The sequence below is a fragment of the Drosophila innubila genome, assembly GCF_004354385.1.
Source record: "Drosophila innubila isolate TH190305 chromosome 2R unlocalized genomic scaffold, UK_Dinn_1.0 1_C_2R, whole genome shotgun sequence".
Taxonomy (NCBI): domain Eukaryota; kingdom Metazoa; phylum Arthropoda; class Insecta; order Diptera; family Drosophilidae; genus Drosophila; species Drosophila innubila.
Window position 1 is genome coordinate 14,635,491 of NW_022995374.1, and position 19,545 is coordinate 14,655,035.

The following is a 19,545-nucleotide window of genomic DNA, read 5'->3' on the forward strand; positions in this document are numbered from 1 at the left end:
GGGTTGAAATGCAATTTTTATGTTTCTGTATTTTGTTTTTTTTTTGCCAAGTGCAAAGTCCATGTGCCTGTCTGTGATCAACGGCAGCTGGCCCTTGTTTCGGAGCATGTTTTTCTGTGGGGCCCTTTGGAACAACCCCTTGCCAAATGCGGATCTCCGTGTGCCAGCTTTTTCCACCCCAGAAAAATGCCAAACTAAAACTTGTGCGGGCCACCCTCGCACCCTAATAATGCACAGTTCTATCCTGCCCAAGGACCACCCGCCAATGTATGTCTGCTTATGATCTGAGGCTGCTGTGGCTGCTGTTGCTCCACGTTAGGGTTGCTTGTGTTTAATGCGTGTCCTTGTCAAACGCAAAAAGCTCTCTTGCCAGCCCATTTCCGTTGCTGTAGCAACCCCCTCCCCACATACGAACCGAGGGTTGAAATGCGGTTGCTGCCGCAGAGGGGATCATGCTTGGCTGCCGTTGCCAGACACCCGACGACCCACAACGAACCACCAGCCACCCCCTCGCTTGCTCGTTCGGTCCGCTCCCTCTGCCCATACCCATTGCCTTTGGTAAGTTGCCCTTGTTTTCTCTCTGCTCGTAATAAAATTTCGCTTCGTTTTGCGCTCTGCTGAAGGGTTGGGGAAATCAATAAACTGGGCGGATCGGAAATAGAAAAGTGCGCAGTTGGTAACATGGTTCTATGTATATATGTAATTATGTATTTATGATTTTGGCCGTTAAAACAAGATAGATTAAGAAAAATAGTTCTATAAAAATAGGTAAAAGTTAACAAATATGCTAGAATTGTATACAAGCCTGTTCCGGCTTACACTTTCGACAAGATTTTTCGGAAGTTAAAATCTTTATCCTGTTCTGATATCAATCTGCAAATATTTTGCATATTGAATTTACTTTGAGTTGGTGAATTTAAGTCCAATAAAATGATAAAATATTATTTCAAAGTGGTTAGCCCAAATGCAACGTGAAAAATTACTTTTATTGAAATCCGGAACTGACCTGATAAATCTTTGAAAAAACCTTCAACAAGTTTAAAAACTGCTAATGTTTTTACATAAATATCGACAACCGATCGTTTTATTTTCGATATACATACATAAATTTTGTATACAAATTGGGGATGTAAATTTAAATAGAACATTAATTTTAATATGAAATTAAAAAAATGTCACTGATTAACTCTAAGCATTGGGACATTAAAAAATGTGAGAAAGATCTATTTGACAAGTCCGTTTTTTTTAGATCCCTATTATGGACAACATATTTGAAGGGCAAATAGGTTCATGATTTTGTCAAGAGTTCAATTTGCTTTTGGCCCTAATCCAGCTTGAATAAGCGTCTTCCTTTCACTTGGTTAACAAAAACTCTTCGCACAGAAATTCTGTTAAACATTTTCTTATATTGACCTCAAAAAAAAAGATACAAACCTATAAATGTATCTACATATGAATGTATGTATGTCAGGATGTACATAAATTTGCAAGTTGAAAGCCAAAGAAAACCAGAAAGTTCCATTAACGAAAATATTTTTGGCAGCCTCATTTTGGGCAGCAGCGTCGTCTTCGCAGCGAGGGGGGAGGCTGAGAAGAGTGGGAGAGACGGAGAGAGAGAGTGTTAAAGAGAGAGAACAGAGTGGTAGCCGATTGCGAGCAATCTTTGAAAAACCCGAGAGCCATCAATCACTCACACATACAAACATACTTAAATACATACATACATACATACATACGCACGTAGACAGAACGACAGCCATGCTAATGCTTCGAGTTCGAATGAAAACGAAGCTCAGAATTTTTGTGAAAAAGAAGCGCAATCATAATGGAAATCAAAGCGTATATAGAAATAGCAAAAACAAAAATTGAAACACACACGCACATACACACACACGTGCTCCCCAACTGAAATGAAGTGTGTAGAAAACAACAACAATTATGTTTGCTTGTATGTTTTCGGGGCTTGGGCTGCCAAATGCGAAAGCACACATGAAAGCTTTCAAAGTTGACGACGGCCAACGAAAATCGTTGAAAAACGAAAACATAAAAATCAAATTCAATTACATATTGACTTTAAGCTGTTGTTGTTATTATTGTTGTTGGTGGCTTTGAAATGGAATGGAATTTGTGTAGCTGTTGCTACGAAATCACGTACCGCATTCGAGACACAACATTGTTGTTGTTGTTGTTGCTGCCCGTCTCAAGTAAGCGGGTGCGGCATAAATTTTCACTTTGCCTGTCCAAAAAATAAAAGATTGTTGCCAAAAAATAAAACCTAAAACGCAAAACGAGTTTTTTAACTGTCGTCATTCCTTTATTTTGTCCGGGAATGAATATTTTGTATTTTCTTTGTCTTGGCGCGAAATTTTCAACTTTGCAGCCAGTGTTGCGAGCTCTAAAAAATAAGCAATATCCATACTTAAAATCAGCTACAAAATCTTCAAAAAATTTTGCCTCAACTTACAAAAAATTTAATATGTAACAAACCTCTAAGATAAGCAAGTACATATATAAATTATAAAAATTTAATAAATAAAGTCTAGGATTAAAAAATAAGTTGTATTATACGCGTTACTTAAAAAATAAATAACAAAAGGGTATATTGTGCTCGTTGAAATTTATGTAACAGGGAGAAGAAGACATCTCCGACTGTATAAAGTATATATGTATATTCTTGATCAGCATCAACAGCCGAGTCAATATAGCCATGTACGTCTGTCCGTTTGTATAAACAGAAGGACTATAACAAATTTTGAATACAGATTTCTATACACATACATATGTACCTTACGCAGATCAAGTTTGTTTCAAAGTTTAGCTTTCAAAATAGCTAGAATTCCCATTCGAAAAACTTCAAATCTTTCGGAAAAATAGCTGGGTTGGCGACACTGCTTTGATGTCTGCTAATTTCGTGCAGTGCAGCTTTTAAAGTTGCTGCCAAATCGCTAAGTCGCGCTCTGCGCGGGCGGAGTGTGAGCGCAAGAGAGAGGGAGGAAGAGAGATAGTGTAGCAGCAGCGGCAGCGACGCGACGACGCAGTTGCTAATAATGTGCACAATTTTTAGAAGCTCAATTATGGTTACCATTTTGTTGTTGTTGTTGTTGCTGCTGCTTTTTTGTGAAACAGGCAATCGTAAGCGTTTATTTTTAAACAACAAAAATCAAGTTTTGCAAACAAAAAAAAAGTTAATTACATATAAAAAAGATTTATACCCACATAGAAAGTTGCATGCGAAAAGCAAAAACAAAAATAAATGTATTTAAAAATTATTTTCATGTTGTGGGAGACACCGAGAGAGAGGGAGAGAGCGAGAGCTTTGACGATCTCATAGTAATGCGGATGATGGGTGTGTGTGTGTGGGCGCGCCCCGAGGGCGCATCAAATAATGTTTGACATGAAATACGCGAATAGACAATAAAGTGAATTTCACGTTGTCATGTCAGCCCACAGAAACAACAATAACGACAACAACAATTGTGAAACCCTAAACGCAATTTTCGCTTTGCTCATGTGATGATCCGACACAATTTCCACCCTAAATTGTGGGGTTGATGAAGCGGGGCGGCATCGATTGAAGCAAATAAAGCTTCAGGGCCAAAGTACAAAAGCAACAATGCGCAACTAAACCAGAAAACTACCCTCGGATCGAGCGGAGGGCGACGGTGACGCTGACTGCGACGTGACGTCGCGACGCGTTGGCCTGCGGCTAAGTGTAACCGATGGCGACGTCAACGTCAACGCCAGCAGTAGTTATGTACAATGTATTTTAAAGCAAGCGAAGAGAGGGAGAGAGCAAGGGCGACAGGAGGTGTGGGCTCTAGTTGCCGTACATGAGATCCACACTGAAATGCATAAGAACAACGTGAGCGCGCCATGAAGTATGTGTGGATTTTTTTTTTGCCTGCGTAAGCTTTTCTCTCAGTGTGTGTGTGTGTGTGAGAGTGCGTCACAGGGAGAGAGAGAGAGAGGCTCGAAGGTGTTTGCTGTCGAGGACAGCCATTTTATGCAATTTCTCAAATTCGCATTCGCAATTTAATTAAACTTTAATCGAATTACGGTTTAAAGTGTCAGAAACAGAACACAAAACAAAATCCACATAAATACAAATGTTGTGGATTTCAACTCCAAATGCCATACTAATCATTGGAGGTATTCCTAAATCAGTTTATGGATAGATTTTAATTATATTTATTCAAGTCTTAATCAGTAGCTGGAACGACGCTTTTTAAACGCTGATTAGATTTTGACTTGGTGAACTGAAATAAGGCGCGAATGCACAAAATAACAAAAGAAAGTGTGGAACCTATGTATTTTTGTAGGACTTTGAACTGTGCAAAATCAAAATCTAAATAAAATCTAATCTGAATCTGTTGCAGGAATACCCCTATTATGTCATGTACAAGGCAAATGCGAAGGTTGGAGCTAAATCCGTTTTCGTGATGTGGTTAACTTGATGAGTGACACATCTGCAACAACAACAACAACAACAAGAACAACAACAGCAAGTTTTGGTGGTTTATATGTATGTCTGCTGCTGTCAGCATCAGATAGAAGTTGATGATGATGATAGTGATGATGATGATTGTGGGCTTAAGCTGAATCAGACTTGTTGCGGTGAGGATTGCATTAAGAAGCTTTTAAGCATGCGCATTATACATACATACATACAGGCTCCTCAATTCTTGTAAATTAATACTGATAGATAAAAAGCTTTGCCATAATCTTTACATAATGTTTAATGCAATGACTCACTAAACTAGCGCAGTATCTAAGCAAAACCTATATAAATATAATAAATAATATCAGTTATTTATTTTGTGGCTTATTATCACTTCCGTTGTTACATTCAGCTGCATTGCTTATCACTCATGATCATCAAATGCTTCTAGTCGATAAGGTAAAGATCAAATAAATAGTAACAACAACAACAGCTTAGATTACATCACAAGCAGTGCTGGCAACTGTTGCCAAAAAAAGCTAAGTAAATAAATATCAACATTTGAAAAATTGATAGAAAAAGCTAGGAAATCTGCATGAATGCCAAACTAAAAGCTACTTCTAACAAAATATGTATTTGTATATTGTTAAAGGAGCAACTTATACTATAATATAGAGTATAGACACAATTAAATAAAATTCTTAATATTTTTAAGTCTGAAATAGTATTTAATAATATTTAACAAAAAAAAGACTATGATAATGAAATCTCATTTCTCTCATTTTCGTTTCTCATCAAATTTTAATAATAGTATAATATTTTATAAAAATAACTACAAAACTACATAAATAGTTTTTTATTGCTACAATGAAAATTTCAAATATTTTAAAATTTTTTAGTGCGTTTTTTTAAACTTTTCCACGTTTGGCCTTCGTAAAACTTCAAAAACTGACGAGAAAATAGCTGAGTTGGCCACACTGATCACATCACATGCTGGCAAAAAGCTTTTCGAGTAGGCGTTTATAGTTGTTGTACTGGTTGTTGTTTTTGTTATACTTGTTGTTGTGGATGTTATTGTGAATGTTATGGCTGTCAACACATTCCACAACACGGTTAAAGGGCCGAGGGCGTAAAAGTTACTCGTAAGGCAACACCTGTCCCCAACTTATAGGTTTTATGTATGTACATGTTAAGGTTTCTCGCTATGTGACAGAAAAAAAAAAACAAAACAGAAATAGTTCTAGGGCAGGTTCTATGAGCGCCATAAAAGAGAGCAAGCGAGGGAGAGAGAGCCAGAGAGTTTAAATATATGTCACACGCTATATACAGATAAATCCTATCATATCTCTATGTAAGCATGTACATTTATTTCATGACTGCAATTTTATGCATTTATGACAATACACACACACATGCACATGCACGCAAGTTTCTGGGCTCTCTTTAACAAGTGAGGGGTACTGGGGGGAGTAAGAGTAAGAGTCAGAGGGAGAGAGATAGAGAGTGCGCATGGGAAGCCAAAACAAGAATAATGCAATGCACACATGTCGCACAACACGCGCACTAATACATAAACACATGCTGCCCACACACACATACAAACATATATTCACTTCAAATTGCAAGTGCATATCGCATGTGTGTGTTTGTGTGTGTGTATGTAGACAGTTCCATAGAAAATCGCTTTAATGACGTCAATCGCTGCCCAATAATAAAGTGTCTACATTTTGTTAACTATGTTACTTATTTCGTGCTTGCCACAAAATTGCAACTGTGTGAGTGCATAAAGCACTTGCCCACATATCAAGTTAGCATGTTGTATTATCTAACGACTATCAAAATTAGTTCATCAATACCTACATACACACAAACACACAGTTAGTCAAGCAAGTGTTTTTACAAAATCTAAATGTTATCTTTTATTCTTAAAATGTTTTAAATTTAACAAAATTGACTTTTCTATTATTTTTTGAATAAAATAAGAATTAAAATAAATGTCCTTAAAAAATATATACATAATTAATCAGAGAAAATGTGTAAATTTCTAATTTTGTCAAAACACTTGCTTGACTAACTGTATACAGTTCTAAGCGCGCTCATTTTAAACCTACTGGCGCCAGCTAGCGGCTGAGTTTGTCAAAAAATAGGGTGGCCGCTGCCTCTGCCGCTGCTGCTATCGCTGCCGCTGCTGACCTTAATATGCATTAATTGTTTCAAGCAGCTGTAAAACTAGGGGAAGCTTTTTTTTGGTGTACATATGTATGCATGTGCATGTGTGCGAATGTGTGTTCTAATGCGCTCGTATTTCTGGCTCTCTTGTTTGGTCACGCTCACGCGCATTAAATATGCACAGCTCTTTCGCTTTATGGAGCACAACGGAGCGCTGGGCGCTTTAATTTTGATCCCAAGCACTCAAAACCACAAAACGAGACGCCAACACCACATGCTCTCCCCCTCTCTCTCTCTCGCTCATGCATACAAATGCCTCGCGCTGCTTTGTTGTTGTTGCTTTGGTGTGGGGGATCTTTTTTTGTTTTGTTTTGTTTTGCTTGCGTTTCTCTAATTGTGGGTGGTGTTGGGTGCGTTGTGGCTTTTGTATATGTAGCTTTAATTGCTATGTGTGCACAACCATACATAAGTGCATGCGAGGTCAGCTCCTTCCGCCTCTGTCTCCATTTCCCCGCTCGAGCCTGCGCACTAGCATCATATTTGAGTTAAATTTTCGATCGATTTTTCCAACATGTGAAAAGCTTTGAATAATGTCACTTATTATTAGCCAAGAGCTGAAATTAATCGTCTGTTACGATCATTGAGTGCTACAATTATGCACGCCAAACAAAGTTTATTTTTATTTCTATTTTGTTGTTGTTGTATATTTGCATGTTTAAAGCTAGAAACGAGTTACGAGAATATGCAATTATTTTAATGTATTTAGCCTTGATGCTCATGAATGTCAATTAGCTTAATGCATATGAGAGTGTAGTTGTCGTACACTGCTCACACTCCAAATAATTGTGCTCCCGTCCACATACACACACACACAAACACACACACATGCATTTGTCACGTAAGCATCGCTTTTACTCTATTGCTCTCTCAGGTGGTCTGCAAATGAGTCGCTTTGTATGCGCCAACAGCCCATCATTGAAAGCTTTGAGCCCGATTTAATATTATGGTGTCACCACCCACTTCCGCACCCACAAGCACAATACATCCATAACAACAAAGCACGCACACACACATTCATTCGTACATACATATGCAAGTCACTTTCGCATTCAACAGCAGAAAACTGCAACTCATTTGAATTGTTTCGCCTTCATTATGCAAATGTCGACTTTTGGTTACGAATAAATATTTGCTTATTAGAAATACATAAAGATAATTTATGTCTAGCTGCACTTTCTATAGTCAGTAATGACTTCATCAAGAATATATGTTCTTATTGACTTATAGTTCGAATTTGCCTCCCCCGAACAATAAAAAATTTGGATTTATATTTAACATAAACTCTAAATTTAAACCTTAAGACCTCAAATGTTGCATGCATTTAATTAAGATTAAAGTAAAGTTTTTAATTTGACCATGCTAAGCGTTAGAATTGAATTTAAAAATAAAGATTTGCCGCCAAAATTCGATAAGCGTTTCAGCTTAACTTATCGATAGTTATACAGCACTCAGCTACCTGTCAACAACCTATCTGGCTCACTAAGTCCGGCAGCTCTACTTACAGTGTGTACACACCATAAACACTTTATTCGTAATAATTATGTAAATATTTTTAAGCTTATGCAAAAGGAATTTTATTTGAGTTGCCAATGCTTTTGTTTAATAATGCGCAATATATATTACTAAAACTCAAGTAATGCTATGTAAATGTTGACCCAATTTGAATTACCCGCTCGAATTTCATTTCCAGCTGTTTCGTATGCAGCGCAATAGTAAAAATACTAGAGACCATAGCAATGTGTGCAAGTGAGATAACTAGCTCCTCAAAAAACCAAATGCTGCCAGTTGTTTTAAAGCAAAGCGCGACATGAAATAAATTTAAATTTAGCTTGCAAAAATAGTATTTGGATTCAAATTTGTATAGAAAATAATTCTTTTTCACTAGCTTAAACTACACCATCATATGCTTGTTAAAGCGAGAGCGAATTTTAATAACAAACTCTGGCACTTTAATCATAGTATATCAGTCTGGCAACGTGAACTGCATACGAAAATGGCGAACACGAGCAAACCTCCGATGAACGACGAGTGGAAAAAATAATTATTATTTTAAATTCCGTTTTGCCAGCGAAATTCCAACGCGACTGAAGCTACGCAAAAAAATAAATAGTGCGATAAACAAAATGCAATGATAATTGAAAGTTTGAAACGAGCTAAGTGCAATTCGTCGTGCATTGATAATATGGGCAGGCTAAATAAAATAAATTAAGTATTTGCAAATTACGAAAAAGCAGCTGAAAAACCAATTGAGTCGAATGTGTGGCTACAATCGTGTGCGTGCGTCCGTGTGCGTGTGTGTGTGAGTGAGCGAGCGAGCAAGAACAGCGTAGAGCAAAAAGGTAGCGGGACGGACAGTAGCAAATAAACGAAAGGAAATAAAAATAAAACGAAAAAATTAAAATTGCAAAAAAAGAAGGAATACGAAGAAAAACTTGGCGGTAAACTCGGCACGCATCTCTCTCGCACTCGAAATTAATGTGTGAGAGCTTGAGTGTGTGTGTGCGTGTGCTTAAAAATGTGCATAAAAATAACCAATAAAATGCGCAACAACAAAAGCAACAACTAACGCACCGCTTACTGTAATCGTAATCTCTATGCGTGCACTACGTAACACAGGAGGAACACGTAACGTAAGCAGCAAAGGCGGCAAAGAAAGCTAAGAAAAAAACACCAACAAATTCTACAGTGTGCCATGTGTGCAAGCAATTATGCAAAAGAGCAACAAATTCAACAACTGTGGCAACGTCAGCGCTGATGTACACTTGCAACAAGAACAACAGCAACAACAAATTTAAATATAAATAGAAAAAAATAATAAGGTAATTCATCAAAACAACAAGAACAAAAACAAAGGAGACTCAATAACTAAAAATACGAGCAACAGCAAATGCAAACAAACAATAACAATGAACTAAACAAAAAAAGAGCATTTCAATTGATTTCAATTGCCCCAATGTTGAGCATTACATTTATTTACATGTGTGGTAGGAAGGGGAGAAAATACAGTGCAAATTTCCATGCCACCTGCACTTCGGCCTTACCACTCACACTTACACTCACAATCACACTCTTTCGCTCTCTTCCTCTCTATTTGACTTCAAAAGTTTCGCCCCCTCGTTGCTGTGCGACAAGAACAATAATAATCAAAACAAAAATGTTTAAAATCCATTTTCTTTGCTTCTCTTCACCCACCGCATCAGCGCTGTTTTAGTCTGTCATTTGTCTTCTGCTTCTTCTTTATCTACTTCGTACACACACATACACACAAATACTTATGCAAGCGTCAACGTGCAAAACAGCTGTCTCGCTTGCTCATGCATAATCAAAACGCGCTGAACAGTCGCCCAGTTTACAAGGCACAGTGGGACTTGCACAGTTATATTGTGCAGCAATTCTTATAGTGTGTAAAACTCAGCACTTATCTGAAGTATATAAGCCATTTTTATTTTTTATCAGACCACTGTATCGGCAGGGATTTCACATTGAGAAAAGATCCAATTAGAACTATTGAAAGCAGCGGAAATTCGATAACATTGGTAACTCAAATGCTCCATTGAAATTGTAGGGCAACAACTATTCAAGAGCAAACGAAATGAAAAAGTGGTAAAAAAAAAAAATAATAAATCCATTTGGCAAACAAACAAGCAAAGGAAAGCGGCAAAGCAATAGAAGCAAACGAAGGTTCCAAAAGGCGGCAACTTGACTTCTCACGTGTGTGCGTGTGCGTGTGATTGTATGTGTGCGAGAGCAAGCAACAGGGGATTGGCAAACAATAGCAATAACAAAGTGGAAGAAGAAAAAAACGTGGATTGGTCGCGTAAATGGAGAAGAAGCCAAAGCGGCACCAAAACAAACAGGCCGCAGAAAAGAAAGAAAAATGCACGACTGATTATAATCTCTGTCTCTCACTCTTTCGCTCTCTTTAGCTGTCCGAGCTTTGCGGAGAGTGCGGCAGTAGTGGGTGGGCAACACTTTCTGTGTGTGTGCATTCGCCTTGCCTTCTTATTTCTTTGCCGTTTTAGCATTTCTTTTTGGCGCGCGCTTTATTGTTTTGATTTCGAATAAGAGTGACCAAACTTGTACAACACTATGAAATGCATACCGTTTGCTGTTTGTCTGCCTTTTAAGCTGCGTATGCAGTTGACAAACAAACTTTGGAAGTCAAAATTAAATAAAATAAAAGGAAATTCTATTGAATTTATACAAATTAATTCGAAAAATGTAGTTTTATATTCAAGTTTATGAGACATAATAAGTTAAACCCGATAAAATTAATCTACATAGATAGATGTGGAAAATTAATTATAATTTTTATGATTTTCCTTTTGCATGCAAAAGACGATATGAAGTCATTTTGCATGAACAGCGTACTATGCCTAAAGCAGCAATAAGGTTAAATGCAGCAGTCGTAAAAGCTGCAAGTCAATGTTGGTTTTGTATGGCAACGTTGTTGTTATTGTCGTTGTTGTTGGGTTTGTTTGTCTGCGCCTATGCATGTCTAGAGTCTCCTCTCCCTCTCTCTCTCTCTCTTCCTCTCCCGTTCCCGCTCGTCTGTGTGGCAACGAGTCGCACGTCGCCTAAATTCTATTAAATGCATTCGCTCTGTTTCCATCCTTACCAACAAGCAGCATCCTTTTCAGCATTCCTTTTATTTTTATTTACTTTTTTTTTTTGACAATACCAACAACAACTTGAGGTTGTACGTGCCATTGAAATCCGTAAAAAAGAACTAAATAAAAAATAAATGTAAAGAGTGTAAACCCAACTTGAACTGAAACTGGTTTCAGTTTTCTTTCTTTCAAGGAGGAGGCTGCATTTTACATTTTCATGCACAAAACTTACAACTTTTCTGAATTGAAGGCAATGGGCAACAGACAACGACAATGGGCCACACACAAAAAGTTTTATTGCAAAATTAAGACACTGAAATGGTTTACCTAAAATCCGTGAGTTAAGCATGTCATGGGTTAAGCATGAAATTAAAGAGGATTAAGCAATTTTACTAAGCAGACCAGTGGTGTCCAAATTTCCAGCTAAAATAGCTAGCTTATGAAAAAACCTTAACATATTTCCGATTAAATTATAATTCGGAAGTGCAGGTTTTAAATACCAATTTAAATACTTTATTTAATTTTATGCTAGAAACAACGTTATTTTTTTTTTATAGATATAAAGGACGTTATAGACAGAATCTTGATATATATTGCTTTTGACTAAAATCTTAAATCTATGCTTAAAATTTTGCTACATCAGTAACATTGTCTCAATCAACAAATTAATTAATTTTTATATTTTAAGTATTTTTTGCAATTGAAAATTCGAATAGCTTAATTTAACTGTCTTTGTCACGTCTTTAATATATTTTTCATAGAAACTATATTGATTTTTTTTTAAATTATTCATTCAAGTTGTGTGGAATGTTAAAAATATGTTAATTAATTTAAAAAAAATCCTTTTCTTCAAATTTTCTAGCTATTGCTTTACAAAATATTTTTTTTTAAATAGCTAAACTTACAATATTGTAGAAGATTAGAATTAAAATGTATATTTAATTTAGACTAATTAAAAAGCGAAAGTATGATAGAGATATTTATTAGGCTTGTTCCGGTTTTAGCTTTCGGTAAGCTTTTTCGGAAGTTATCTTTTGATCAAATTTATCGAATTGAATATAATTAAAGTCCGATAAAGTAAAATCCGATAAGCTTTAAATACATTTTAAATGCAAAAATAAAGTGAAAACCGGAAACGACTTGATTTTTATTTAATTTCTGAAATAGTTAAGTTGTGTGTAGAGCATAAGTAGGTCGACCTAAATCGTAGCAAGAGAGTCTACCTGTTTTGGTTTTTATACCCGTTACTTAACAAATAAGTAAAAGGGTATATTGTTTTTGTTGAAATGTATGTAACAGGGAGAAGGAGGCATCTCCGCCCAGTCTTTATAGCCATGTGTGTCTGTCCGTCCGTGTTACCGCCTAGATCTTAGAGACTATAATAGATAGAGATACCAAACTTTCACATACAGATTTCGATATACCCCACGCAGATCAAGTTTGTTTTAAATTTTTGACTAGCCCCCTTGCGCTCCCGCAAATTGCGAAAAACCACCACACCCACAGTTTTGAAGATAACACGTTTTTTGTGGTAATTAATGTTATCTAATAGAAGTATCTATTATCCCACTGAATCGCATCTAGATCGGACAAGTAGAACGGCAGTTATGGCGATTAAATGTGTTCAAAGTAATACAAGTAATTTCTTTAAAGTATTTTTATATCGGGTATCCCATGGTCGGGATCTCGACTATAGCCTTTCCGACTAGTTTTGTTTTGTTTTTTCGGTTGGCAGGCATAGTTTGTTCCTCTGTGCTCTTGTGCTTGTTGTTGTTGCTCGGCGGCGTTGTAATGCGCCGCACAATGGACTCCTTTTACATCTCTTGCCCCAGCAGGCGGCCGGGGCCATTGAGTCCCCGAGTCCGTGAGTCCGTGACTCTGTGGCTGCCACAAAGCCGAAGCCAAAGCCAAAGCTGCCTCAGTCGCAAGTTGTGTTGCATTTGGTGTAGAAGCTGAAATCGGTTGCAAGTTGCAACAGTTGTCGAACAATTTATTATGTGAATAATTAATAAATGCATATTTATAATGCACTCGATAAAAACGAAAACAACAACTAAAATTGTAATGGCACAAAATTATAACAAGTCACTTTGTTTTTTGCTTTTGACTAACGGCTTCTTCATATTTCTATTTTGCATTTGTATTTGCAGCGTCGCCGTCAGCAGGACGACAACGTCAGCGCCAGCGTCAACGTCAGCGTCGTCGCGGTCGTCGTCGTTGTTAACGTTGTCTTAACACTGAGCATTTGTCACTCTGCGTGTTGAGCATCGCAGCGAAAGTGAATGAGAGACATAGACGGAGAGAGAGAGCAACAGCAGCAGCAATAACAACTTCAATCACAATCAAAGCTCAGAGAGATACAAGGAGACACTCTCACTTACAAAATGGCTGCCGTGCGGGGTCATCAGTACTTTAGTCTGCGATGGAATAACTATCAAAACACAATGACGTCAGTGTTTCAGCAGTTGCGAGAGGATCTCTCCTTTGTCGATGTGACCTTGTCCTGCGAGCATGGCTCTCTCAAGGCGCACAAGGTGAGAGCGCTTACAAAAGCTATCGATACCAGGGACTGCAAATAATAGTTATGAAACTTAAAATTATTGACAACTTACAAAATTTTTATAAAAAAAATAGAATAATAAATATTAGCAAATACGCCACTTAGTTCAAAGGATATTTACATTTAATTTACATTTACATTTTATCAAATTTTTATCTTTCAATTTTTATAATAGAAATTGACAAAAAAATTTTATTTTTGATTTTTATACAAAATATTTAAATTAATTATTGTTTTTAATTTTTAAAATAAATATTGAAATTAATAGTTGTTTTTCAACTATTTTATAAAAGTCAGCAAATAATTGTTATTTCATCATTTTTATTTTAAAAATCATAACTACAGTCCCCGATCGATACTATTGATACTCTTAAATTGTTGTTACACCTATTAATTCAAATGTTATTCCTTAGGTCGTGCTCTCCGCCTGCTCAACATATTTTCAAAAGCTTCTGCTCGAGAATCCATGCAAACATCCAACAATTATTTTACCCGCCGATATCATATTCACAGACCTAAAAACGATTATCGATTTTGTGTATCGCGGCGAAATCGATGTCACCGAATCGGACTTACAGGTGAGTCTAAATAATTAATTGAAACAGAAATTTGCTAGTTTTGTGGGCCTTTGATGGCAACTGGACAGTAATTAAGGCATCTATTTTTAATAGATTTTTAATCGATTGCATTTATAATGCTGTTAGTTTTAATAGATTTATGGAAATTTTGTAATGGAAAATCAATATCAAAGCAATTTTATTTATTTAAATATACTACATATATGTAACTGCATAGCGGAAAATCAACAAACAAGTTTCCATAATTAAGATAAGCTTAAAAATTGTTATCGTTGTTAAGCCGGAAGTGATTTATTTATGGCCTCTATTTGTATTCCCTTAAATTTTAACTATGTATATACACAGAAGAATTTCAAGACCCTACAGTTAATTTTTATCATATACAGTTAGTCAAAATAGTGTTTTGAATCAGGGATTAAAACCATAATAGAAACCGTAATCTTTAACTGGTATTTACCGATTGAAACTAGTAACCGTAACTCCAACCATACCCAAAACAACACTTTTATTATATTGAGTCCGAAATAATTCCAGGGACAGTAAATAATAAATTTTTTTTTCAATTGAAAAAATCATTCACTTCTAGTAACTGTTAAAAAACGTGAAATATACCAACATTTTTCTTTAAGGGTAATCTATGCAATTTCACCATGATCTTAATCTGATATTAACTGTATCCTGGTTCGAGTTATTTGATTTGAATCTAGGATAAAATAAAATGCATTAGCAAATGTTTCGACTGACTTTTTCTTCTTGTTCTTGGCTTTCTCCAGTTGCAATGGCCTTTCACATTATCTTTATCAGTTGTCTTTTGTGTTTGAGCTGTTCATATCTCGATACATGTCTATAAATACAGTCTATGACATATAGCATTTACATAACCATTCCGCACCTTTGCCACCATACGTGAGCATGTGTGTGTGTGCATGCATATCTGTGTATGTATGTTCTTTTTAAATTGATCACCAGCAATGAGCAAACATAGAGAGACACACACATATATGATTATTGTCAGGGTCGTTATCTGTTCACAGGTTTGTAAGCTCTCCTTTCTACTACACTCTCTCACTTAAGCTGCCTGGATTTCTCTCTCTGGCTCTCTCTCTCTCCCACTTATTGTGAGGGCACCCACTCGTTGCTTTAAGTGATGTTGCATTTGCACTGTATTTATTTACATACACGTACATATGTAACTGTATGAACATTTAAATATGTATGTGTGTATTTGTCATTTGTGCGCTTCATTAACTGTTGAATGCGATTGTTGTTGCTTGTTCTTGATAAAGAATTTCAGCTGCTTTTCATTAGTACCGATTTCTATGCATTGCAAAAAATATATATATATATATTAATGTTAATCATTTGCAATAATTATAAATTAACAATTTACGAGTTAGTTTATAGTTACGTTGCTTTCTTATCTTTTCACTAGTTAAAATCATTTGTATGCATTTCAAATTGTAATCAACTTACGTTACTTAACGAAGGTTATTTAACGAATTACTGAACGCATTAACTTATTTAAGCAGCAACCATTTTTAGCAAAGACGTAAACCGTCGCCTACAGTGGTGTCTCGCATTAATGCTGCTGCTGCTGCGCTCAGAGTAAACAAACCAAAATGTTAAATAAAGTGAAATAACAAAGGCTGCTTATAAGATGGGAATATAAATTACTTTAGATATATATATACTATATCAATTAGCTGTCTCTGCTACACCTTATGCTCTATTGGTGTTCTAGATTATAATTAATATATAACTGATAAAAAAAATTTAGTATATTCAATATTATGTTGCAATTCATCAAAAAAAGGACTTTGAATTTAAGAGATAATGCCAATATATAAATTAGACTTTGACTTGAAATAAGGTACGGTCACACTTTGTTTGCGGTAAGAGAGTCTGACAACCCTCGCGGTTATGCTCAATTAGTTGAGCCATATGATGACATTGTGCTCAATGCATATACTCAATGCGAAACTGGCTTGAGTCGTTGGTGTAGAAAGAAAAGCAGAAAAATTCACTCAAGCTGACGCAACTCAAACAACAGAACACCCTCACAAAGCCAGCAGAGCGGTGGCTTCTTGTGGCGTTAGCTGTCAGACGGCGACCGACGACGACAACAACAGCGACGACTTCCCATTCATGCTGCAAGTTTTGCTCTTGCTTTTTTTTGTTTTTGTCACAGACGTGCGCTCCATTTTTATTTTCGCTGCAAAAGTTTGCCGGCCATCTGAGAGGCGGGATGCCCCTCATCCACAAGTTGCCCATAAGAGTAAAGAGGGGTAAAGGTGGCAACTACACTACAGCTACGATTGTGTTTGTTTGTATCTCTTTCGTCGTCGTCATCGTAGTCGTCGTCGCCGTTGTTTCTGCACATGTTCTTGGAGTTTCGCATGTCTCCTCCTTCTGCTTCGCCTCCTCCTTCTGCTTTTGAGTCTCTTTGCCACCACATTATGTATAAAAGTTTTTTCGCCCATTTTTATTTTCTGTCTCGTCGTCATTGCTGCTGTTGTTGTATTTGCCCTTGTACTCTTGAATGTTTTTGCCGTTGTGCGTTGCGACGTCGTCGTCGCCGTCGACCGCAACTTCAATGGCGTCGCTTTGTGTGCGAAGCTTCAACGTTGACGTCGCTTCGTCTTGCGTCGTATTTTGGCGCTGCTTGGCGTTTGTATTTCTTGTTGTTGTTGTTGTTGCTGTTGTTGTTGTGCTTTTGCATGGTGGCCCCCTTTTTTTTGGCGCGTCTACATCGCCTTGAAAAATTTGTATGGCTGCCGACTGCGACTGGACCTCAAACTGGACTTTGTGTGTTGCCGTCTCTGTCGCACACGGCGTTCGCAGTGTTGCCACTTTGTTCAGTTTTTGTTGTTGTTTTTGGTTTGTTTTGCCCCAAGCTTAGATTCGATTTTTGCTAGCGTTAATTATGCTGGACAATGCTTGGAATGCTTTTAGCAAACGTGGTCAAGCTGTTCTTCTCTCGCTCACTCACACACTTACAATTGTACATACATACATATGTAGGTAGATGATTAACTGCGATACACACATACATACATACACATGAAGAGCTAAAGCCATTAAATACATGAATGTATGTAACATGTGCATTTATTTATGTATGTACAGTTGGTCAAGAAAGTGTTTTGACAAAATTTAAAAAAATCGACAAATGGTTTTTATTTTTTCTTATTGTTCAGAATTGTAAAATAAGAAATCAAATAAAATATATGCAGTTGACTTAGAAATATAATAATTTTTTTTCAACCTGAATATGAAATATTTGTACGAATAAATGTTTAGCTAAGCGTATTTTTTTGCAGGAGAAATTGTAATAATATTTAATACTGTCAAAACACTTTCTAGTCTAACTGTGTGTATGTACGTATGTCACACATGCACACATGCATACACACATACATATGTATATGTCTGCGACAGCGACGACGCCATGTGCTTGGCTATATTTATTGTATGCTTTTTTCTTTCATTTTTTTTGCATGCCAACACTTGAGGGTCTTCCCAGCGCGTCGCCTGCTCTCTTACCCTCCCCCTACCCCTTGTTGGCCCCATTGCATATCCCCCCTTCCCATCGTCCATGCCATCAACGTCACCTTTATCTTCGGCCAACTATGTGAGCAGCAGCTGAAACTGACACACGAGCGCAGTAGCGGTGGCGACGTCGACGTCGACGTTGGACATCAGCAGCAGCAGCGGCGGCAGCGACTGAAGCAACCCAGTTAATGGGGGGTGGTGTTGTTGGAGACATAGCGGGCACACCCAACAAGCCAGCATGCTGCCCTTCCCCTCCCACTCCTTTGACTGCGCCCAGCAACCACTTGGCTTGCATTTTTTCCGATTTTTTCTTTCATTCTTTCTTGCAAACAATTTTTATTTTCTGTGCAGCAGAATTCGTTTCTTTTTTTTCTCTTTTCTGCTTGCTCTCTGAGTATTTTTTTTCGCCTCGCGGCACGTCGCCAAAGTGTCTCAGTGTGTGTGTATGTGTGTGTGCTTGGGTCTGTGGCTCTGTGTGTGTGTGTGAGTGGTTGTGAGCGAGCGTCGTTGCTGTGAGTGAGAGCGGGCTTTGGCTTGCCACTTTGAACTTTTTGAAGGAAACAGCAGTAGCAGCCGCAGCAGCACAGGACGCCCGCTGCTGAGCGAAAAAGAGGCTAAATAAAAAATTCGAAATTGAGTGAAGCGCAAAGAAAAAATGCTTTACACACGTACATGTGTATTATTGCTATGTGTGTGTATGGCGTCCACCAGCAATGACCCAGCTGCTCCACTCATTTATGTCTGTGTGCGTGCGAGTGTGAGCTTGGACTCATAGTACACTTTCATTCTCATTCCCCGCGCTGGTCCAAGTAGCTTCCCCTCTCACCACGCTACCTTCGCTGCTTCGTTGCCCGACGCGACGCTGCTGCGTCTGTCCAGTTCCCAGTTTCTGTCATGCATTTTTTTCTGTTTGTTCGTTGTACTTGTTTCAACTTTTCGTCCTGTTTCTTGTCTTCGGATTCGCCTGCTGGCCAGGCTCCCTATTGTTGTTGTTACTAGAGAGCACAATTTTTTCTTTTGCGGCGCATTGTTTTTGTTGCACAGTGGTTCAATGGCTGTTAGTTTTGATATGAATTTGCGAGCTTTACAGGCAAAGGAATTTATATGAGTTATGAATGGTAAATTGTTGATAGGAATTTATTTAGAAATTTATTATATTTTATTGTTTAACTTAATTTGTCTTTTAGTTATGTTTTCAGCAAATATTGCCACCTATTTATAAGAGTTATGAATCGTTATTGTAATTATTAAATTATTTAAAAAATTTGAAACTCATAATAATCTATGTCTTAGCTTAATCTGACTTATTGTAAACGTTTTACAATTTTTAATTTTTCTCATCTTTGAGTGGAATTGTGTATTTTGTCCTTCTGTACCGAATTTTTTATTAAACCAAAAAATATTTAGTTATAATTATTGTATTTTTTTATGGTTTTTTTTTTTTTTTTTTTTTTTTTTTTTTTTTTTTTTTTAACAATTTTGTTCTAGAAATCTCAATTTCGAAATAAAGTAACATATGATACCGCCGTGGAAATACACCGATATGTGTCCACACCCATTTGCAACATCCATGTTGCT

At 37.0% G+C, this 19,545-nt stretch overlaps 1 protein-coding gene across 3 annotated transcripts in view; it reads left to right on the plus strand.

The window, feature by feature from the left end:
- Positions 1 to 8,636: 8,636 nt before the first annotated feature.
- LOC117785541 (alpha-protein kinase 1) overlaps positions 8,637 to 19,545 on the plus strand; it is a 54,808-nt gene continuing 43,899 nt past the window's right edge. For all 3 annotated transcript variants that reach the window (XM_034623619.1, XM_034623621.1, XM_034623620.1), the window contains exons 1-3: positions 8,637 to 9,486; positions 13,428 to 13,811; positions 14,251 to 14,415. In XM_034623619.1, the coding sequence (XP_034479510.1) occupies positions 13,662 to 13,811; positions 14,251 to 14,415 (315 nt within the window). In that variant the 5' untranslated portion in view covers positions 8,637 to 9,486; positions 13,428 to 13,661. The remainder of the gene's footprint in view (positions 9,487 to 13,427; positions 13,812 to 14,250; positions 14,416 to 19,545) is intronic.